General features: G+C 35.3%; 1 protein-coding gene and 1 pseudogene across 1 annotated transcript; both read left to right on the top strand.

Moving 5' to 3' along the window:
* Positions 1-872: 872 nt before the first annotated feature.
* LOC121258843 (transcription factor bHLH25-like) lies at positions 873-2,573 on the top strand. The gene is made up of 3 exons (XM_041160372.1): positions 873-1,433; positions 1,651-2,025; positions 2,258-2,573. The coding sequence occupies exons 1-3, from the start codon at positions 873-875 to the stop codon at positions 2,330-2,332; spliced, it is 1,011 nt and encodes a 336-aa protein (XP_041016306.1). The 3' UTR covers positions 2,333-2,573.
* An 8,269-nt stretch (positions 2,574-10,842) lies between these two features.
* LOC121258463 lies at positions 10,843-15,596 on the top strand (annotated as a pseudogene).
* The last annotated feature ends 4,227 nt before the right edge of the window (positions 15,597-19,823 follow it).

Raw genomic sequence — 19,823 nt, 5'->3', positions numbered from 1 at the left:
TTATGAATGGGATGCCAGATCTGTGTAAAATTACCATGCTCTTGATTTCAAAGGCTTGTTGGTGAAGCTTCCTCCTAATTAAAGTCCACACAACAACAAAAGTGACTTGCTTTTTTTAGTCATGATCATGAGTTCTAATTTGTCAGCTTCAAGTGCCCAGCGCGCTAAGATGTAACAAGTCATGGTTCTCCTTTGCATAATAATTTAGATAAAAACAAGAATGATCAGAATGTCTGTGGCCAGTTAACAAGAACAATTAACCCGTGATTGAGGACTTGCAACACTAATGGGCTACAGATCATACGTAAACTATAATGCGCAAGAGCTATAAAAACTGAGGAAGCATGAGGTCCTGCAGTCTCAATCCTAGTGTAATGAGAACAAGGTGAAAAGGAAAGCCTTGGTGATTATTGAAGGGCCGGTGAGCTTTCTTTTTATAATTAATATTTCACACTACTTCTCCATATTTCTTTTTTACCTCGATCGATCTCATGCAGGATTCTCATTTCTCCGGCCTAGAGCTCTTTCGATCAATAAGCTAGGAGACGTTCTTCAATGGAGATTTCTTCCATTAGAGAGTTAACTCATGAAATGGTAAGCGGTAATCATGATGTTCTTCTGCTGCCATATATGATTACTCTAGGATAAAGATTGATGGATTCTCTGAACAAGAACATTAATTATTACATTTTTTTTAACAATATTGTTGCTATTATATATACCTTACTGCTAAACAATTTGCATTCAACTTTTTTGGTTTTGAATTAATGCTTCATGAGAAACTCAAGAATTTGGAGCAGTTTAAGCATTTTCTGACAATAAGATCATTAAGATAATATTGACACGTACAGAATATATCAAATTTGCAGGATATGGAGGATCCTAGGTTCATCAGCCAGTGGCACATGAACTCTGTCGATGAGCTAAGCATAGTACCGCCACTAGCAGCCACATTTGAAGAAGAAAGTTTACAACAGTACTCTTTCACTCATCCAAACTTCAATCTCAGAAATCATGACATGGCGGCTTCTCGGACTGGTATTGATGCACCCATGAAAATGCTCAAACCCAACAGCTGGAACTCATCCAAGATGGAACATGTATCATATCCACAACTTTCCCCTTCTCAAAACGTTCTATCATTTGACAATGCGGACTATGCAAATCAAATGGGCATTTTAAAGCCTAAGGAGGAGGCCGCAGTATGTTTCAAAAGAATGAGCAATACCCTTCCTTCTGATATTTTGATTTCTCAGGATTCCTTGGGGAATCAAGATTATGGACTTAAGGCTTGTCAGGGAGGAGGTAGGAGGATTAGGAGAAGCACTAGACATTCTCAAACACCGGATCACGTTATAGCAGAAAGGAATAGGCGAGAGAAGCTCAGTCAGCGGTTCATTGCTTTGTCTGCATTAGTACCTGGCCTAAAGAAGGTATCAGATTCCACGAAACTATATATATATATATATATATATATATATATCTTGTTTTGAACAACTTGGGTAGCTAGATTCCTACTCTTTTGTAATTGTTAGTGTTTTTCTTTTCATCTAGTACTGTTAATTTTAGTACTGCATGATTCAAGCATTAATAGTACTGCTGAAGATTTCTCAATGGCAACTCATGATATCTTAATGCTATTAATTATAGATGGACAAGGCTTCTGTTCTTGGCGATGCTATTAAGTATCTGCAACAACTGCAAGAGCGAGTGAAGACACTTGAGGAACAAACTAAGAAGAGAAACATAGAATCAGTGGTCTTTGTAAGGAAATCCCAACTCTTCGTTGATGGTGACAACTCTAGCTCAGGCGAAAACTTCTCCAGCGATCCCCTTGATGAGCATCTACCAGAAATTGAAGCAAGATTCTGCGACAAAAATGTCCTCATAAGAGTTCACTGTGAGAAGAGGAAAGGAGTGCTAGAGAAATCAATCGCTGAGATTGAAATGCTGCACCTAACAGTCATTAATAGCAGTGTCATAACATTTGGGAGTTCTGCACTTGATATCACTATTATTGCTCAGGTTATTTCTTAAATTCCTCAATGAACCGAATATGGAAATTTCGAACTACTACAAAAGTTAAATTCACTATGGTATACCCAAATTAATGAATGCTGTTGATAGGTCTCTAAAATGAAAATAGTTAAACTAAATGAAGCCTCGAACAGACAGTAACCCCACAACATTTTTTTTTTTTTTTTTGTAAGCAAGTATTTGGCGTTCCCCCCTTGAATAGCTTCTTAAAATTATGCAGATGGATGAGGGATTCTACATGACAGTAAAGGATCTTGTGAGGAGTCTGCGCTCAGCTTTTGAGTCTATCATGTGAAACGTAGCAGCAATTTCAGCGTCAAGATATTGAGGATCAGTATCACTTCTTTGCTGCTTTTGTAAGGTTATTCAGAAGACCAGGAATAATTAAGGGGCCTGAAATGCTCTACCATCTTAAACCATCTATTTCTAAGCTTCATTGCTGCGAGATCCATTTCGCAGGCCCTTTTTTTTTTTTTTTTTTTTTTTTTTTTTTTGCATAACCTCTTCACCATGTTAACGAGTCAATGACCCACCTGTTTCATAAGAGTGACCCGACACCTATTTCGTCGTGTTTTACGGTTTTCGAGGCACCTTGAAAATTCTCCTCCCTCCTTTCTTCCTTGTAAAGTCATTAGATTGTAACAGTCTGGTTGATAACAATGCAATAATTGCAACTTCTATTTTTTCTAATATCTTCCATGTTTGGTTGATAACAATGAGATACCACTACCAGCCATTTTAGATATAATCAGGAAAGCCTGAGCTTAAAAGAGAGGTTCTCGGCCTGATCTCTACGACTTTCATGGAAAGTAGGACCATGGCACAGGTAAGAAACTAAGGTAAACAATAGGCCAGGGAGAAGCACTTCCCCATCCAATTAGCAGTACAAGAACTCCAATTATTTAGAGTTACCAATGAGCATGCAGGGCAATCATTTTCTAAGATTTGGAAAGCAAAACTAAGTAATATTAAACAGTAAGCACCCACGCTCATGAGTCTCTGATCCCATTCTTTTCTACATGACATAGCTTGATTCTACAGCCCGTGAACCTATTTTTTTGACTTATTTGGTCATAGCTATGGCCCCAGATGTGTAGAATGTAGATAACTACTTGTAAAGAAAGCAAAATGGGTTGTCCTGTCAACATCAGAATCTTTAGTTACAAGACGTACACTTTTCCAGCTTTCATGGAGTGGAAATCTTGCATGTAGAGTGGACCTTAATCAAGGTTTGATTAGCTGGTTTTAAAATAATTCCCTGCATGGGGATGCACATCAAATCACAGGGAACAAAGGAGGAAAGCTGTAAGCGTGTTGATTTTCATGGCTGTTTGATTAGGGGAACCGTGCAACACTTCACTCTCAAATTGAAATTAGAATGATCCTCTTAACTACGTGTTTCGCACAATGGTTATCAGACTTCGTCGTTGCGACACAAGCAAGATGAGAGCTTAGGGTTGATGAAATACTTCCAATATTTAAATCAGTCTTTCACTCCTTAAAAGGATTTCTTTGTATGAGAGAACGTAAAGAAAAAAATGTTCTAACTTATACCCCATCCCCATATCTTGTGTCAGAGGAGGCCATCTTCCTTATAGGATATCGCATTGTCATGGCGTGACTTTCTTGGATTGTATCTTTGTGGCAAGTAGGTAAGTGCAGCCACCTTGTTGTGCATCTTGCCATGGACATGAGACCTTATTGTGATCTCTGTCCAAGTCTCGTATTTGATCCTTAAATACGACATGGTTCTGCCATCACGTGGGTGCCCCCGCTCCGTAGCTACACCCTGCCCCGCATGGGGCGGGAGGTGGGGTTTTCACCCCCGTCCACCGCCCCTGCCCCGGTGGGCGGGGTGCAGGGCGGATTCCCAATTCGTCTCGTCTCTTTTCACTTAAAAAAAAATATTATATTTATTTGATTTAAAAATTATTTATAAGTGGAAAAGTAATTAAAAATACATTTTTAGATCTAAATTATAAATTTAAATTTTGTAAATATGACTATAATTTAAAAATTATGTAATTTTTAAATTTGCTAGTGCATACTTTGTGTAAATTGTAGTGTATTAATTTTTAATCTATGTAGTTTTTAAATTTGTCAATACATATTTTGTGAACAAGTCTAACAAATTGTAATATATATTTATATATACACAATTTGTAAAATATAAATATATATTTATGTTTATATATATATATATATATATAATATATATATATAAATGTAAGCGGGGGCAGGGCGGGGGAAATGCAGGGCGAAGTTAGGCCCTCCCTGCAACCCACCCCCGCTAAGGGCCCTAGATGCGGGGCGGGGGGCCCCATCCCCGCATGGGCTGAGCGAGGTTGCCCGCCCTGCCATGCGGGGGTGGAGCGGAAGCGGGGCAGGGCAGTGGGGGTATGCATGTGTTTATGCATGTCAGTGTCAGAAATGTCGACGTCCCATCATTCCACATCTACCTTCTTTCTGCATTGGCCCTGTGCCTCCTTCTTCTTCCTATGACTTGTGGGCTGACTACGCTTTGGTTGTTGGGCCTCTTGGAATAAGTTAGGCCCAACCCGATAGAGAATGTAAACATCCCTTTCAAGTACTCTCCTAGAAGGTAATTACAACAGCACCATCACCAAATCAATGATATATTAGCAAAAAGTAAAATGTAAACCAATGATAGTTTTCCTAAATGAGAGGAAATAAATTTCGGCCATGCAGTAGAATAGATATCGAACTTCAAAGATATGATTAGGAGACAGCTACAGTCCTACTAAATTAATTTAAGATATGACTAGGTAGTAATTGTAAATATGTAGCGTAACGGTATAATATGTTTTTTTTTTTTTTATTATTGTAAGGGGTGGGAAGTTTCGAACCTAGATTTTATATTTGGAGAACTGGGCATTAATATGTTAATTTCATGAGTCGTGTCCCATCATCGGGTAAGAATCGAAAGTTATATATATATATATATATGTATGAGTACTGCTAGCAGGCTGTCCAGCGGTTATTGCTGGGAGTATCGCTAGTGTATTTAAATTTTTTCTCCTTTCATTTTTTTCAATAATTTTTTAACATTCTTAATTATTAAGAAAGAAATAAAAAAATAAATAATTTCACTAATAGTTACTTCCTTAATTATTAAATAAAAAATTAAAATAGTTGAGCGGTAAGTTTGAGCTGTAACTTTAAGGGAATCTACTAGCATTTTTTATTTTTTATTTTTTAAGTTGGGGGAGGGGGGTTTCAAACTCCAGACTTTCATTTTAAAAGTTGAGGATTATGTCAATCAGGCCACAGACTTTTGGTCCACTAGCATTTTTTATACATATATATATATATATTTACTAGGTCGGAACAACGTGCAAAGCATGTTTGCCTAATTCGGTGAAATAATTATTTGAAAAAAATAGTATATATTTCATAAAAAATTTGATTTTAATCAATAATTTAAGACATATAGAAAAAATGTGAAATCTAGCAAATATTTAGGGGTAATGATAGTTAAGTAGAGTATAATAATTACATGCTTGCATAGATTAGATGATAAAAACATTAGTTCAAAATATAACATAGTCCAACACATATTTATAACGTCGATATTTTTAGCAAATCTGTCTGCGATAAGTTTAATACAAGCCCAACAAAAACATTAGTTCAAAATATAACATAGTCCAACACATATTTATAACATCAATAGTTTTAGCAGCAAACCCAACAAAAACATCAGGTCAAAATATGAGTCTTTTGATGTTTTTACTATGATCCATCATTTTGTATCATCTTGTACTGTATCAATAGAGACAACATTGAAATTCTTGTGCTGCTGTTGGTTGGGTCGATTGGGGTCTACTAAAAGTTCAATCATCCATTCTTTCTGCGAAACTTGTGCTACAAGATTTTCTATATATGACAGATGTTTCTGCAAAGGAAATTTTTAATAGTCTTCCATGATTAATAAAATTTTAAAGAACAGATTTGCTAAAAATTGATGTCTTGTAAATTAACACAAATTTTTTAATACAATGTTCTTACTTAAATTACTATGCATGTTATAAATAAATATAAAATTGGCATAACATACTAGTATATAAAAATCAATTTAAATGATTTTTGTTATAATTTACTTTTAATAGTTTTTTTTAATATAAACCTCAATGTGCTTATAGATAATGTAGTAAACATGTCAAAAATTCTAAGATAGACTTTTTTACTCACAACAATTAAGGTAATGGAAAACAAGAAAACATACATCGCCAATGTGATTTATAACTTCAACTGTCGAACAACCAAATACTTGTTTCTAATATTTTATTCAAAACTTTCTCATTAATCCCGAACCTAATTAGGACATGATAATTTTTTTTTACACTTCTCCTTTTTTGTCACAATAATATATTATATAAACTTTAATTTTCTAATAATATTTTATATTATTATTGGTTCTTTAATTTCAATTTTTTTTATTATTATGATGGTCTTCATTATTTTATTTTACTATTGTAAAAGTTGTTATGTATTTTGTGTTAAGGTGTTTTCTTATATATTATTTTCGTTTTTCAGATTGGGTCTTCTGTGTCACAATAATATATGATATAAATTTCAATTTTCTAATAATATTTTATATTATTATCAGATCTTTAATTTCAATTTTTCTTTATTATTATTATGATTGTTTTCATTATTTTATTTTACTATTGCAAAAGTTGTTATGTATTTTTATGTTAAAGTGTTTTCTTCTTATATATTATTTTAATTTTTCGGATTGGGCCTTCTGTCCTTGGAGGTTATGTGTAGTGTTTGATGGGTTTTATTATTGTTGGGCCGATGGTGTGTGTGTGAAGAACCCAGCTCGTGTGCCAAAGGGGAAACCCAGCCCTTCTCCCTGAACGCTGTCGTTTTGCCACAAATAGGTAAAACCCTATCTTTTTCTTCTCCCCCCCCCCCCCCCGGCCGCACACCCCTTTCCCATTTCACTTCCTTCCTCAACTCTCTCGCCTCTGCCTCGCTCTGCCACCTCACTCTCTTGTCTTTGCCGCCTCACTCTCCAGTCTGTGCCTCACTCTACAATCTGCCGCCTCACTCTCTCGTCTCTCATCTCTTTTCCTCGGCTCACTCTCTCATCCCTTAGCCCCACTCTCCGTCGCACAGAACCTAGCTGCAGTCTACCAGCGATACCACGCACAGACCCTCGGCCTCACCTCACCCTCTCTGTCTTCGATTCCCCACGGTAAGTTGTTTTTGTGTTTTTAAAATTACTTTGAAATCTTAAATCTGATAGATGATATTATGTAATTGTTTTATTAGGGTTTTTGAATCTGAAATTTAGGATTTTTGGATTGTGTTTGTATTATTAGGATTTTGTGATTAGGTTTGTGTTGTTAAAATTACTTTGAAATCTCAAATCTCAAATATGTGAAGATGTGTTGAGATCTATAAAAAGGAAAAAAGCCAACAGAAATTTACCAAAACAAAAAGAAAAAATCAAAACTTCTACAAATCCATAAATTTACTAGATCCATAAATTTACCAAAAAAAAAAAAAAAATCAAAACTTCTACAAATGCAAATGTTCTACATAGAGATAAAGAGTTGGTGTAGTGTAAATGAGGAATTTAATGGGTTGCCAAAGGATTTGCCTTTGCGTCCTAGCTGAGAGAACATAAACAAAGTGAAAAAAGTGGTTGGTAACGGTGTGGTAGTACTAACAGTAACAGCAGAGAAGGGGTTTTGAAGCTATTTTTGTTGCTGTGTGGCTCTTCCCCAGTTCAGGTTGTGCTTTTGTGTGTATAAATCTGGGGTGTGTAGTTTGTGTTGGCTCAAGTGTGAGTGTTTCAGGGTCTAATAATTTCTTGATTCAATTTCATTCTACTGGGTTCTGTCTGAAGAATTTGATACTATGAGATATTTTCCTCATAAACTCCAAATCTTTGGGCTAAAAATCTGGATGTCTAGGTTCTTTATTTCTGGTGGATTCTATGAGATATGCACACCATCTCTTCAAATATGTGAAGATGTGCAGAGATTTATAAAGAGAAAAAAAACCAACAGAAACGAACAATGTCCATTAATTTATCTACAGATTCACAATAAAAAAAACAAAGTAAAGATCAACAGAAAAAAAAAATAAAAAACAATAAATCTGGAGACAATATCTTCCAAGATATAAACATCTGTTGAGGTTTATTCTTCTTTGTTTTTCTCTTTTTTTTTTTTTTTTTTTTTTTTTTTTTTTTTTTGTGTCTTGCCTTTTATTCTTCTAATTTTTGGAACATGTTTTATATATTTTAGGTGCTTATGTCTCTGGGCATTCTATATATAAAATTGTTTGGATGGGCCAACACTTGCATATGCACCATTTTATGAAAAGTTCGCGTAACCATTATATATCCAACCCTACATAGAAAGTTAAGATTTTTAGGTCACCATCAAACCATACAATACACATGCACTATTAATGAATAAATAGAATAACATATGCGCCATTTTCATTAATGAAAGTGTTGCCTCATAAACGTATAAAATAGAATAACAATAAATAAATAAAATTAAAAAAATAAATTATATAACAAACGACGTGACAAAATAAATAACACCATATACTTACAAAGATAAGAGCCAGAAATGTTCAGTTGATCCTCAGCCAAGAACACCTTACAGAACTGAGAAATCAGCTAAAAACAAATCACCAGTAAAAACCAGCAGTAAAAAAATCAGTAAAAGAAAAAAATGGAAGAGAAGAGAAGAAATCTGCCAAAGATGAACACCGAACACTTTAATCAATTCTTCACCTATGATAATTTGCTTGATCCTCAATTTCGAAATATGAGGAGCAAAGACCAGAATTTGTTTAGCTGGAAGCGAGGCTGTATAGATGTCAAGTGGTTTGGTTTGGCTTCTCAAAACACATTATCTATTAAAGTGCAATGTACCCTCTCCTCCCAGACGACCTATCACCCATCAGACCACTGCAAAACCAATCAAAAACTGTAAAACCAACCAAGCCAGACATGAGAAAAGAAAAACTCCCAAACCATATATAGAAAAAAAAAAACTCATCAAATCATGCATGCATATATTTTTTGTGTTCAACAAGGGGCACCGTTTTTTTTATCCATTTAGATGTATTCTCCTTAAAAATCTTTCTTACATGTATTTTATTTTATTTTGTAGGAAAGTGCAATGGACCATGATTGGAATATTATTTTTTCAGTGGACCGGTCTCTGGGCCAGGACCAAAAGCTAATATTGGAGCGTTGCCCTGACAACCGTGCAAAATTAGCTTTTGGGTAATGTGCAATTTTTTATTTATTTTCAGTAATGATGAATTTTTTTTATACCCACTGATTAAGAATATTTTTTTTAATGGTTTTTGTATTTTTTATCTGTTTTTTACATTTTTTTTTACATTTTTTTTAATTTACGTGTTTTTTTATTTGTTTTCTATGATTTTTATTTCTTCTTCTATAGTGAGCACTTTTTTTTTTTTTTTTTTTTTTTTTTTTTTGCAGTTTTGTTTTTAAAATTTAAAGATGGAAACAGGCACAATTGCCTATACGCATGCACTGATGCATGTACTGACATAAAAGCATCAGCTGCAGCTAGTGCACCAGAAACCCCAATAACCCCCAATGACATCATAGTCAACGAAATTAATTAAAAGCTTTTGAATCATACAACCTACAGAAGAGAAAAAATAGACAGAGAAAAAACATAAAAATGGTGTACTGACACAACTGGTAAAATATAATGGATAAAAATAATAAACCCAACCTGCAGAGGAAAAAAAAACATATAGAGAAAAAGTATAAAAATGGTGGACTAACAACCGGCAAAACATAAAAGACAAAAATAATAAACCCAAAACATTCTAATACTCAACGGATAAAGATGTGAAAAAGTAAAAACTAACTAAAGGATAAGAAAATTACTGTTTCCAAAGCTGCAGTAATGATTTAACGTTGATTAACGGAAAGTTAATGAAAAATAAGAATTTCTGTTTAATGGTGATTTGATAGCGACGAGCATTAGCAATGGCCCTAGTCCAAAATTTAGCTAGAATCTTAACTTTTGGCTATAATATCAATTTTTGACTAAATGAGTCTACATTGGACTAGCTATCTTAAAGTTAAAATAATAATATAATATAGTATTTATTATTATTATTATTTTTTTTTTTACAAATACAATTCATATATTTCTTAAATCTTCATGCTTTATAGAAATAATGTGTCTACTCTATCAATTTTCGCAATCAGTAGAATAAATAAAAAATTTTACTAGTGCATGTCATGCATGTTTTACCATTCAAAGAGAGAGGGAAGTGATGAAATAATAAAATATTGATTTCCTTTGTGAATAGTAGCTAGCCATGTTTGGAGAGAACTTAAGATTTATTGTAGCTTAAGTCTTAAACTTTGGACCATTGGCTAGTCCAATGTGGAAGCTTTTTCTCACATCTAGCTAAAGTTTGGACTTGCATTGGCATTTGGTTAGTCTATTGCCAATGCTCTTAAGATTTACTGTAGTTCAAATCTTAAGCTTTAGACCATTAGCTAGTCCAATGTGAAAGCTTTTTCTCACATCTAACTAAAGTTTATACTTATATTAATATTTAGCTAATCCATGACCAATGTTCTTATATAATAGTAATAGAAGTAATAGATATATTAAGGTAAGAATTTATAGGCAATTTTCCCATGTCCGTGAGGAGAAAAAGAACTAAGGTCATATTTCCCACGAAGGGTAGTGCAGACAATGGGACAAAAAGAGAGTCGGGGAGGTCGAGGGCCCGAGAGGCTGGGAGTCCGAGCTTTTATTTAAATAATAAACGAAAGTAAAGGACCAGAACCGCACCCATGACCGTCATTAATCTCGCTCCTATTGTTAATCCTCTCAGACATGATCGTGGTAGCATTTCTCTAGCATCTCTCCCTTCCACCACTTGCATTCCTCAGAGTACTCGGTGTCGGTCTCTGTCTCAATCTCAATCTCAATCTCAATCATCGTCAATTCGATCTCGTCTTTCTGCCCTTTGCCTCTCTTCTCTCCATGGTACACCCCCCCTTCCACAATTCTCACCCAAACACATATATTCACATGTGGGTTTGATTGATTTTTTGAATTATTTCTGATTTTTTTTTTTTACACAAGAAGATTGTGTGTATTTAAGCCGCTATAGGTAGTGACTTATAGGTGGAGGAGGAGTTGAGGGATCATTGTGAAATTGCCCTGTAGCTTAGCTGATATTTTGGTTTCCATCATGTTTAAATCCCATGGAAAAATGCTGGCTTGATCTGTAGAGGCTTGATTTTGGGAGTTTTTTGGTTTTTGTTTATTTCGTTTACGAAAGTTCTTAGCGAGTCTAATATGTGCCTATTTTCTAATGTGTGTCTATGGTAATTGTAAAACTAGCTTACTAATTTTATAGGCTTTCATTGACATAGTAAGTGGTTAACTCATAACTGCATGTTTATGACAGAAAGGCTGTTAATTGTATGGAATGAAACTTTTAAAAATATAAATTAAAAAATGCGTTTGACTTGAACCTATATATGCTTTCAGTACTAAGTGACGGAACAAACACTCATTCTACAGATATATGATTTTGACTGGATACTGTCTCAATTATTTTTTTCAGCTGAAGCTTTCCAGGCAATTACTGTTGTTTTTCCACTCGTGTTTTTCCTATTTCTTACTTGAAAGTTAATGATTTCTGTTGCAGATAGGGATGATGGCGCAGGTACAAGCTTGTTTCCATTGCATCGATGCAAAACTCTCCATCTGGTTGGTATCCAAAGCTGTTTTCCAATTATGTACAATGTCTGTCATGGATTTGAAGCTGCTAGCCTTCTTTCTTGGCTTTTGTTTTCAACTCAAGGCTTTATGGTCTTCTAAAATCATACATCCAGGTGAGGCATGCGCAAGGAATCCACAATGTAGAGGGAGATAAGAATTACAAAGCATACTTGTCTCCTGAATACTTTGATGCACACCTTACTCCACTAGGCTGGCAGCAGGTATGAAGCAAGTCATTACATGTTTATCCTGATTCCATGTATATAGTTGCAACACTTTTTCCCTTGCTAGAAAGATTGTTATACGCCCAGGGAGAAATATGCGTCGAGTATTTTTGCTGTTGTTGCAGGTTGATAATTTGCGAAAGCACGTTCACACATGTGGGCTATCCAAGAGGATTGATTTAGTCATTACATCCCCCTTGCTAAGGTTTTGATGTCAGCTTATTGTAATCCTCTTGATAACCATTTGTTGATATCTTTTCACATATCTGTGCTTCTATTTAGAAATAACTCAGCCTCCTGTGGTTTTTCTTCCTGTCATTTTTATTTCTGATTAGCTCATACAGAAAGCTTTCATTCAAATCATTGCCTTGTAAATTTGTAATATTTGCTGAAGGATAGGTAGAAATTATTGTTTCTTGATTTGGAGTGCAAACATTTGTCTTGATGTTCATTTTCTCTTTTTGTGATTGGTTTGGTTACATGATGCTGCTACAGCTGAAAAGAAGCACTCTGAATATGGTCATGTTTGCAACTTATGCAGAAAGACACCTCTTGAGAGAGGTGGAGAATTCAAAATAAAAAAAGAAACTTCAATGGATTTAAAGAAATACAGTTTTGTTTCATCTGTTCTCTTTTTGGGAAGATGGATTTGGTTCTTTTTTATTAATTTTCCTGAAAGGACACGTTCCAATGATTAATGTTGCAAAATTCAAACTTTTATTTCTGGTCACTTGATTATAGGACATTACAAACTTCTGTTGGAGTTTTTGGTGGCGAGGGCTACACAGATAGGATGGATGTACTGCCTCTAATGGTGGCAAATGCAGGAAACAGTGGTCGTGCTGCAATCTCAAGTATTAGCTCCCCACCAGTCATAGCAGTAGAACTTTGTCGAGAACATTTGGTATGTCCTGTGAATATTAGCCATTTTCCTTTCTTGCACTTACACTTGCCTTCCATCAGAATATAGTGAATCACATTGTCAGTGGCCACGTAACTTAAGTTGGGTGTGTAAAAATCCCAATATCATGCATAGAAGCCTACTTATAAACCTTTTTTGTATATATTCTTGAAAATTTCTCATGGAAGAAAACGATTTCATATGAAAGATAGTCAATTGTTCAAAATGTGCCTTGATAGTTTGTGCTCGGTTGATGTAATCTTTGTAAAGCTTGTGTTGTTTTTCTAATTCAACGGCTCAAATTCGGAAACATCTGATTCTAACTTGATGCAGAGACAATTTGTGGGGGATATGTTTTATATATTTTCATTAGACCATGTGTATTTTCTGTGCTTCTAACGAGCTTAGTGCTTATTAATTGTTGCTGCATTCCTTCTTCTTTTTTAGGATGAATTTAAATTTTATTAAACTAAGCAAAATATAACAGTACAAGCTACAAATGCAGAAGAGAAAATACAGCAGCAAACAAACACGCTCACAAAAAAATAAATAATAAAAAAAAGAAGAGGCAAACTAGTGGAACAACTAGCTGTCAAACTACACATGACTAGCTCAAAAGGCTATTACAGTGGCTCTCTATGATAAAAACAGAATAGGAGACATCGAACCTGCTGCAAATTCTGGTACAAAACCACATTGATAAAAGAGGTAATCTGTGCATGCCATACTACTGGTAAAACTGAAATATATATTACCAGAATATCCACACTGAGGAAGCCTCTCTCTTAGTTGTAAATAACCAGCCATGATATAAAATTGGATTTAGGTACATATTCAAAGAGCCAAATTAGACTCCACCAAGACAACACTGGCAAGGCACCAAAAATCTCATTCCAGGTAGCATGTAACAGATACATACTCACATTCCTGAATTAGAAGGCTTCCAAGTAACAGATCTTCATGGGTCAGTGAAATACTCAAAGTGTTGTCTGTATGAACAAGGGCTTCCGACCTGACAGCATCCATGTCCAACTACATCGTTGAATGATAACTAAAGCTACTTTTATTTTGTATATCTCTGGCTGCTGGGTGTTCACCCCTGTGATAAAAGGAGAAACATCAGTGACTATCAGTTCCTTTTCCCTGCGGTTGATTTTTCACTGGCAAGTATTTGGATATCTAAAGTAGATATTTTCAACTAGTGTTTATGAGTTAATTTACGAGCCCATCTTTTGGCAGCAATACAGTTTCTAGTCAACATAATTGTTTCCTTGAATTCTCCCAAATTTCTATGCAGACAGAAAATGATGAGGATGTACTATGGAAGGCTGATATTAGAGAGACAAAGGAAGAAGTTGCCGCTAGGGGATTGCAGTTCCTGAAATGGTGATGACCTCTTCTTACTATCAAAACTTTGGATTTGTATCAATGCATTTAGGCTCTAACATACTTAGATGTGGTTGTATGTGGAACCTCCACTTTTCTTTAAATTTTTTCTCAGGCTGTGGATACGGAAAGAGAAGGAGATAGCAATTGTTACCCACAGTGCATTCTTGTTTCATACACTAAGTTTGTTTGGAAATGAATGTCACCCTTTGGTTAAAAAAGAAATATGCAAACAGTAAGTATCTATGATACCTATTATCTGAGAATATATGGGCACTCATGGTATCGTGTTAGTAATGGGTATGGGTGCTCCTTTCAGGGTGTTACTCTATTTTCTCCTCGGTACATAGCATATTATTTGTTGCACCATTTTTTCCCCTTTCCTTGTAACACATTAGAGTAACATTGGTTTTTTCCCCTTCTCTAGGTGTAAAAAACTGTATATCATGCTTTATGCTCTTTTGTCCCTGAGTAACAATCTAATATTTATCTTGTATATAAATGCTTGTCATTGTATGTCCTCCTGTGTAAAATTTATATGTACTTTATTTTCATCAAATTATGTGTATATTTTAGCCTAGGGTTTGTTTTGGTAGAGCATTAATTATAAGTAAAATACTTGAAATAAAATTTTACCTGCGCTTGATTTAGGATCCAGGTTTTTAACTCATTCATGAATGAGAAATAACTTCTCCAACATTTACTTGCAGTTTTGGGAATTGTGAGCTTCGGTCTATGGTCATTGTTGACAGAAGGTGAGCCTTTGTTCTCTTCATAACTGAGAGACTTTCTCCCATTCAGGATTCCTAAGTATATACTTGTTTTGCCAGTATGACAGGTTCAGTTGACTCAACAACTAATTATCCAGGAAAGATTCCTTCTGGGCTGGATCTCCCAGTGACATAGCTGACAAGAAGAAACTAGAGAAAGATGAGCCACATTCTTCTGGATTTGCATAGAAAAAGAAGTGCCACAAGGCTTGAGTGGTGAGCAAATAAAGCATTCTTTGAAGCCCGGGTTTCTCCTCTTACCTCTTGTATACCTTTCTTGTGTACTTGGGCTATCATTATTAATACAATCATTCACTTATAAAAAAAATAATATCTTTGGAATTATATTCAAATAAAGGAGGTTGAAGAGGAAGAGATAAACAATGATTCCCCTTTTTAATGAATATTAGATGAACCAGGTCATTAGGAATAGAAACACTGTAATTGAACTAATATCTTCAAGGTTTATGAAGAAGGGGTTATCTCAGGAGCAACTTAAGCCAAGTTATGCCTTTTCCATCGCCATTGTCTTTCTACACCATCTGCTTATTACAACCTGAAAGTGACTTCTCTCCCTCTGTACGTCCATTTTTGTGCTGATCTATGACGGTGGGAGAATTGTGTATTATCTGTTATTATCTTTTACAAATGCTTGCTGATAGGAGCAGCTCCTAAGGATTTGAGTATTGAGAGAAGAATCCCAACAGGAAGTTTACATAATGTGGACTAAGAAATCCCTGAACCGCAACTTTGATGTGAACAATGGCAACCAAGAAAACCTGATTGCCAACCAAAAATCTCAACGAAATTCAGTGTCTTGTCTGTTTCCACAATAACAAGATGGGACGCTGAAACCAATAGAGTTGTGCAAGTCATTAAGGAAACCTCAAGGAAATTGGTGAATATCGTAATTTGTCAGTGGCTCTCAACATTCCCTACAAACTATCAAATTTCCTTCATTCAATAATATCACAACAACTTATACCTCTCAGCGTACCCCATGGAAGGCCTATTAGGGCTGGTTTGGTTACACAAAATAAAACTATCTCATCTCATTTTATCCCATATGATTTTTTCTCAAATTTCTACACAAAATATAATAAATAATTCAATTTTTTCAAATCCTAAAATAAAATAATTTTAAAAAATTATATTATAACAATGTTTTATTCAACTTTTAACTAACAAAACATCTCATTTCATCTCATCTCATCTGAACTGCGTAACCAAATGAGTCAGTTAATCATATTCATCCTGAACGCTGAAGACACTGGAAGATAATTAGCCAACAGAGTAATGAACACAAAACAATCCCAAGGTTTTCAATTGGTCATAGACAATTTCTTTGAATAGTTATTGAATGTAATGGGCTATTAAGCTACTTAGAGCTGTGCAAAGAATTTTGATGGAGCATTGTTCATTGAGGAATAACAATCGAGGCTTTGAACATGTACTATGGGAGTGTATTTCAGCAGCTGATATTCTGAGTCAAAGTTCAAGGAAAATTCAGAAAACAAAGACAGCATGTAGCAATTTCAAAGTGTTTATTAAGGACATGTTCAAAAGACTCAACAAACAGGAGATGATTGAGCTTATTCTAGTTTTATGGAACATTTGGTGGAGAAGAAATGAATATGTTTTTAAGAACACTATGATTGATCCTAAGACAGTCATAGTCATGCATAGAGTAAGTGAACTGATGACAGAATGTGCAACAACAAGGTTAGAAGAGAATGATCAGATTGCAGCAATAGACAGGAGGGTCATTTGGGTTAGTCCACCTCAAGGTTTTTGTAAGATAAATTGGGATGTGGCCGTAGATAAAAAGAACTGTAAAATAGGAATAGGTGTAGCAGTTAGAGATTGAAGGGAATTTTTTGGCAAGCTTGAGAAAGAAAGAAGACGCATTTCCAGATCCACTTCTGGCAGAGGCAACAGCTGCATTAAAGGCAATCAACCTTAGACTTGAACTAGGAATGAAGAAGGTGATTCTAGAAGGTGATTCCAAAATTGTAGTCGATGCTATACAACAGAAGAAGAAGGATGAAAGCAGTTTTGGTATGATCATATCAGATATCCAAGCAACAATGGACAGATTGGAACAATGTTTTTGTAATCACACATATCGTGAAGGCAACTTGGTTGCCCATAAGCTAGGGAAGGATGCTCTTAATGTTAAGAGACTGTATAATGGACATTGAGGACATTCCTAACTGCTTGTTAACTTTGTTTTAGCAAAGGTTATGAATGAAAGAGGTTATTTCAAAAAAAAAAAAAAAAAATAATCAAGGCTTTGCACATCTTTCGAGATTATAAGAACAGGTATATATGAAGGAAAGAGAGCAGCTATGGAAACTAGGAAACAAATCAAAGTTGCAAACAAAGTATTCTCTTTGACATCTTGCCACGTGATGAAAGAGGGGGATCATACTCCAAACTTTGAAGATGATTTTGTCTTTTGTGTCTGTCTTCCTCCAGAAGGCAGCCGAAATATCAGCATGGCGGTGCAGAGTCCATATTTTACTTTGAATTCTGCTTCTGGAGCTTTCTTATTCTCTCCACACACATTCTCTACTTCTCGTCCATGTATATTTGACTGCCCAACGCCTAGAATGCTAGAAAAGTCCCATTTTCCAACAAGCTCTAAGCAACTCTCGCCAGTAATTCTGGTTTGCATTTCAGGGATGAGTGAAATCAAATATGCCTATCCATATCCTGCTCAAGGTACCTCCATCCTATCTCTCTCCTCCTTTCCTTTTTCCTCTGTCGTTTCAATTCTGCTCAAGGTACATCTTTCGGATATTTCCAATCTTTCAGTCACAGATTTGTTTGATTGTGCAGCCTGGCAGCTTTATGTTGCTGTTGCCTATTAGACGAGTGCTGTTTCGAGCCCTCCCTCATATTTCTCATCGAACAATATACATCTGTACTACAGAAAATGTGGATTTCTTAGTGATATATAAAGCTTCTTATCATGGGTGTCTAGCTTGTAATTACACATGATTTCTGCTCATCTTCTAACATCTTGTTTATATCCATATATTTTACGTTATTGTGAAGGCATTTCTGCTATAAATAGTCACTAGTTCAAACCATTTACTGAAATATCCAAAATCAAGTTTACGATCATCAAGTCTGTTTTGGGCTTCTTCTGATTTTATGTTGAAGAGTTTTGTAAAGAAAGATGCAATGGTAACGATAATTTGGAACCTAGCTACCACAACAGTCAATGAACAAAGGAACTGATATGTCAATATCAACTGAAACAGGATTCTTGGATGTACATTAATTATCAATGAACTAAGAAACTGAGATGTCAATTTCAACAAAAACATGATTCTTAGACGTGAACTTGTAGGTTTTGCTAGACCAATAAATTATTCTCAGCGTATCAGATCAAGCACATAAGCTTTGGAAAACAAATGTCATTTGCAATGAGTTAATGCTGCTGTAATCCTTTTGTTTATTCATTCTTTTAGAGGATGAACGGCTGGTTGGATTCGCTAAACACCATTATGCCTCATCAACAATGTGTGTGTGTGTGTGTCTATATATATATATATATATATATATAGAGAGAGAGAGAGAGAGAGAGAGAGAGAGAGAGATAAATTGCCATTCCTCACTTAGCCAGTAAGTTATTGAAAACCTGAACTCTTGTAGATTAAGTTTATTTTTTATGAGCCTATGCAAGAAGCGTTTGCCCTGCCCACTAGAGTTCTTTTATGATAGTGGCTCCCAAAACAAGCCATAACATGAATATTTACCTTACCCTCTTTAATGCTCATCAAAACTTATAACCCGATATTGTTTTGACAGCAAAATTCAGTGGGACCTAGGCTATCGAACTATTATAAAAGCTTGTACTTAATATAATCGTGCAAGTCCATTCATTCCACAGAAAACAGTAGAGCATGAACAAGCTGATTTGAAACTCACATGGTAGGACATGTCCAACCCAAGCGAACGTGCTGAATGCCGTTCATAATAAGCAGGCGGCTCTAGAAATGCATCAAAGGCTTGTAGTTGTACAGTTTCGTGGGCCTCAGGATGGTGCCTCTGCCACAGGTGACTCTTTGACGTGTTGGTGTGAGCAGTTGGCTCTCGACAATTGGAAAAAACAGCGACGACAAAGCCGAACATAATGTCCTTTCTATTCAAGAATGGCAGCAGACATACAGTTTCTGGACGAGAGAAGGTTCCAAAATGATGTTCATGATGAGCTGGCTTCGTTTTTTCCCATGTTGTTTTTTGCACTTCTTGCAAATTACATTCGAGTTACACGAATTGGCTGTAACATTACTGGATGACATCACAATTCACAAAGTCTATGGATAGGGTTTCCCAATTGGCAATTTCATATGCTTCTTTGCATATCAGGAACTATCGTACCGATGTAAATTTGCAATTATAAATAGGAACTGTCACAATCCACATATATGGGTAGAGGCCTTTTTTATTCTTCATTTATTGGAAATTTTCTTTCTAGATGTTCCTCTTACTTCAGGGTGGGGGTAAACTATAAAGTATTAAAAAGTATTTCTTCTTCCATACGTGGGCAATATGGTAAAATTGTGATGCAGTGGGAAGGAACGAGTCCCGTGGGATCCGTCCTAACGGAAGGGGAAGAGTAAATCCTTTGTATTGTATTGTAATAAGTTGGTTCTATTACCCACCAAATTTTATATATTTTTTTAAAAAATGAAAATAAAGAAAG

Source organism: Juglans microcarpa x Juglans regia, chromosome 3S, assembly GCF_004785595.1.
Source record: "Juglans microcarpa x Juglans regia isolate MS1-56 chromosome 3S, Jm3101_v1.0, whole genome shotgun sequence".
In the NCBI taxonomy this organism is placed as follows: domain Eukaryota; kingdom Viridiplantae; phylum Streptophyta; class Magnoliopsida; order Fagales; family Juglandaceae; genus Juglans; species Juglans microcarpa x Juglans regia.
Note: the sequence above shows the minus strand (reverse complement) of the source record. Positions and strands in the feature narration are given on the sequence as shown.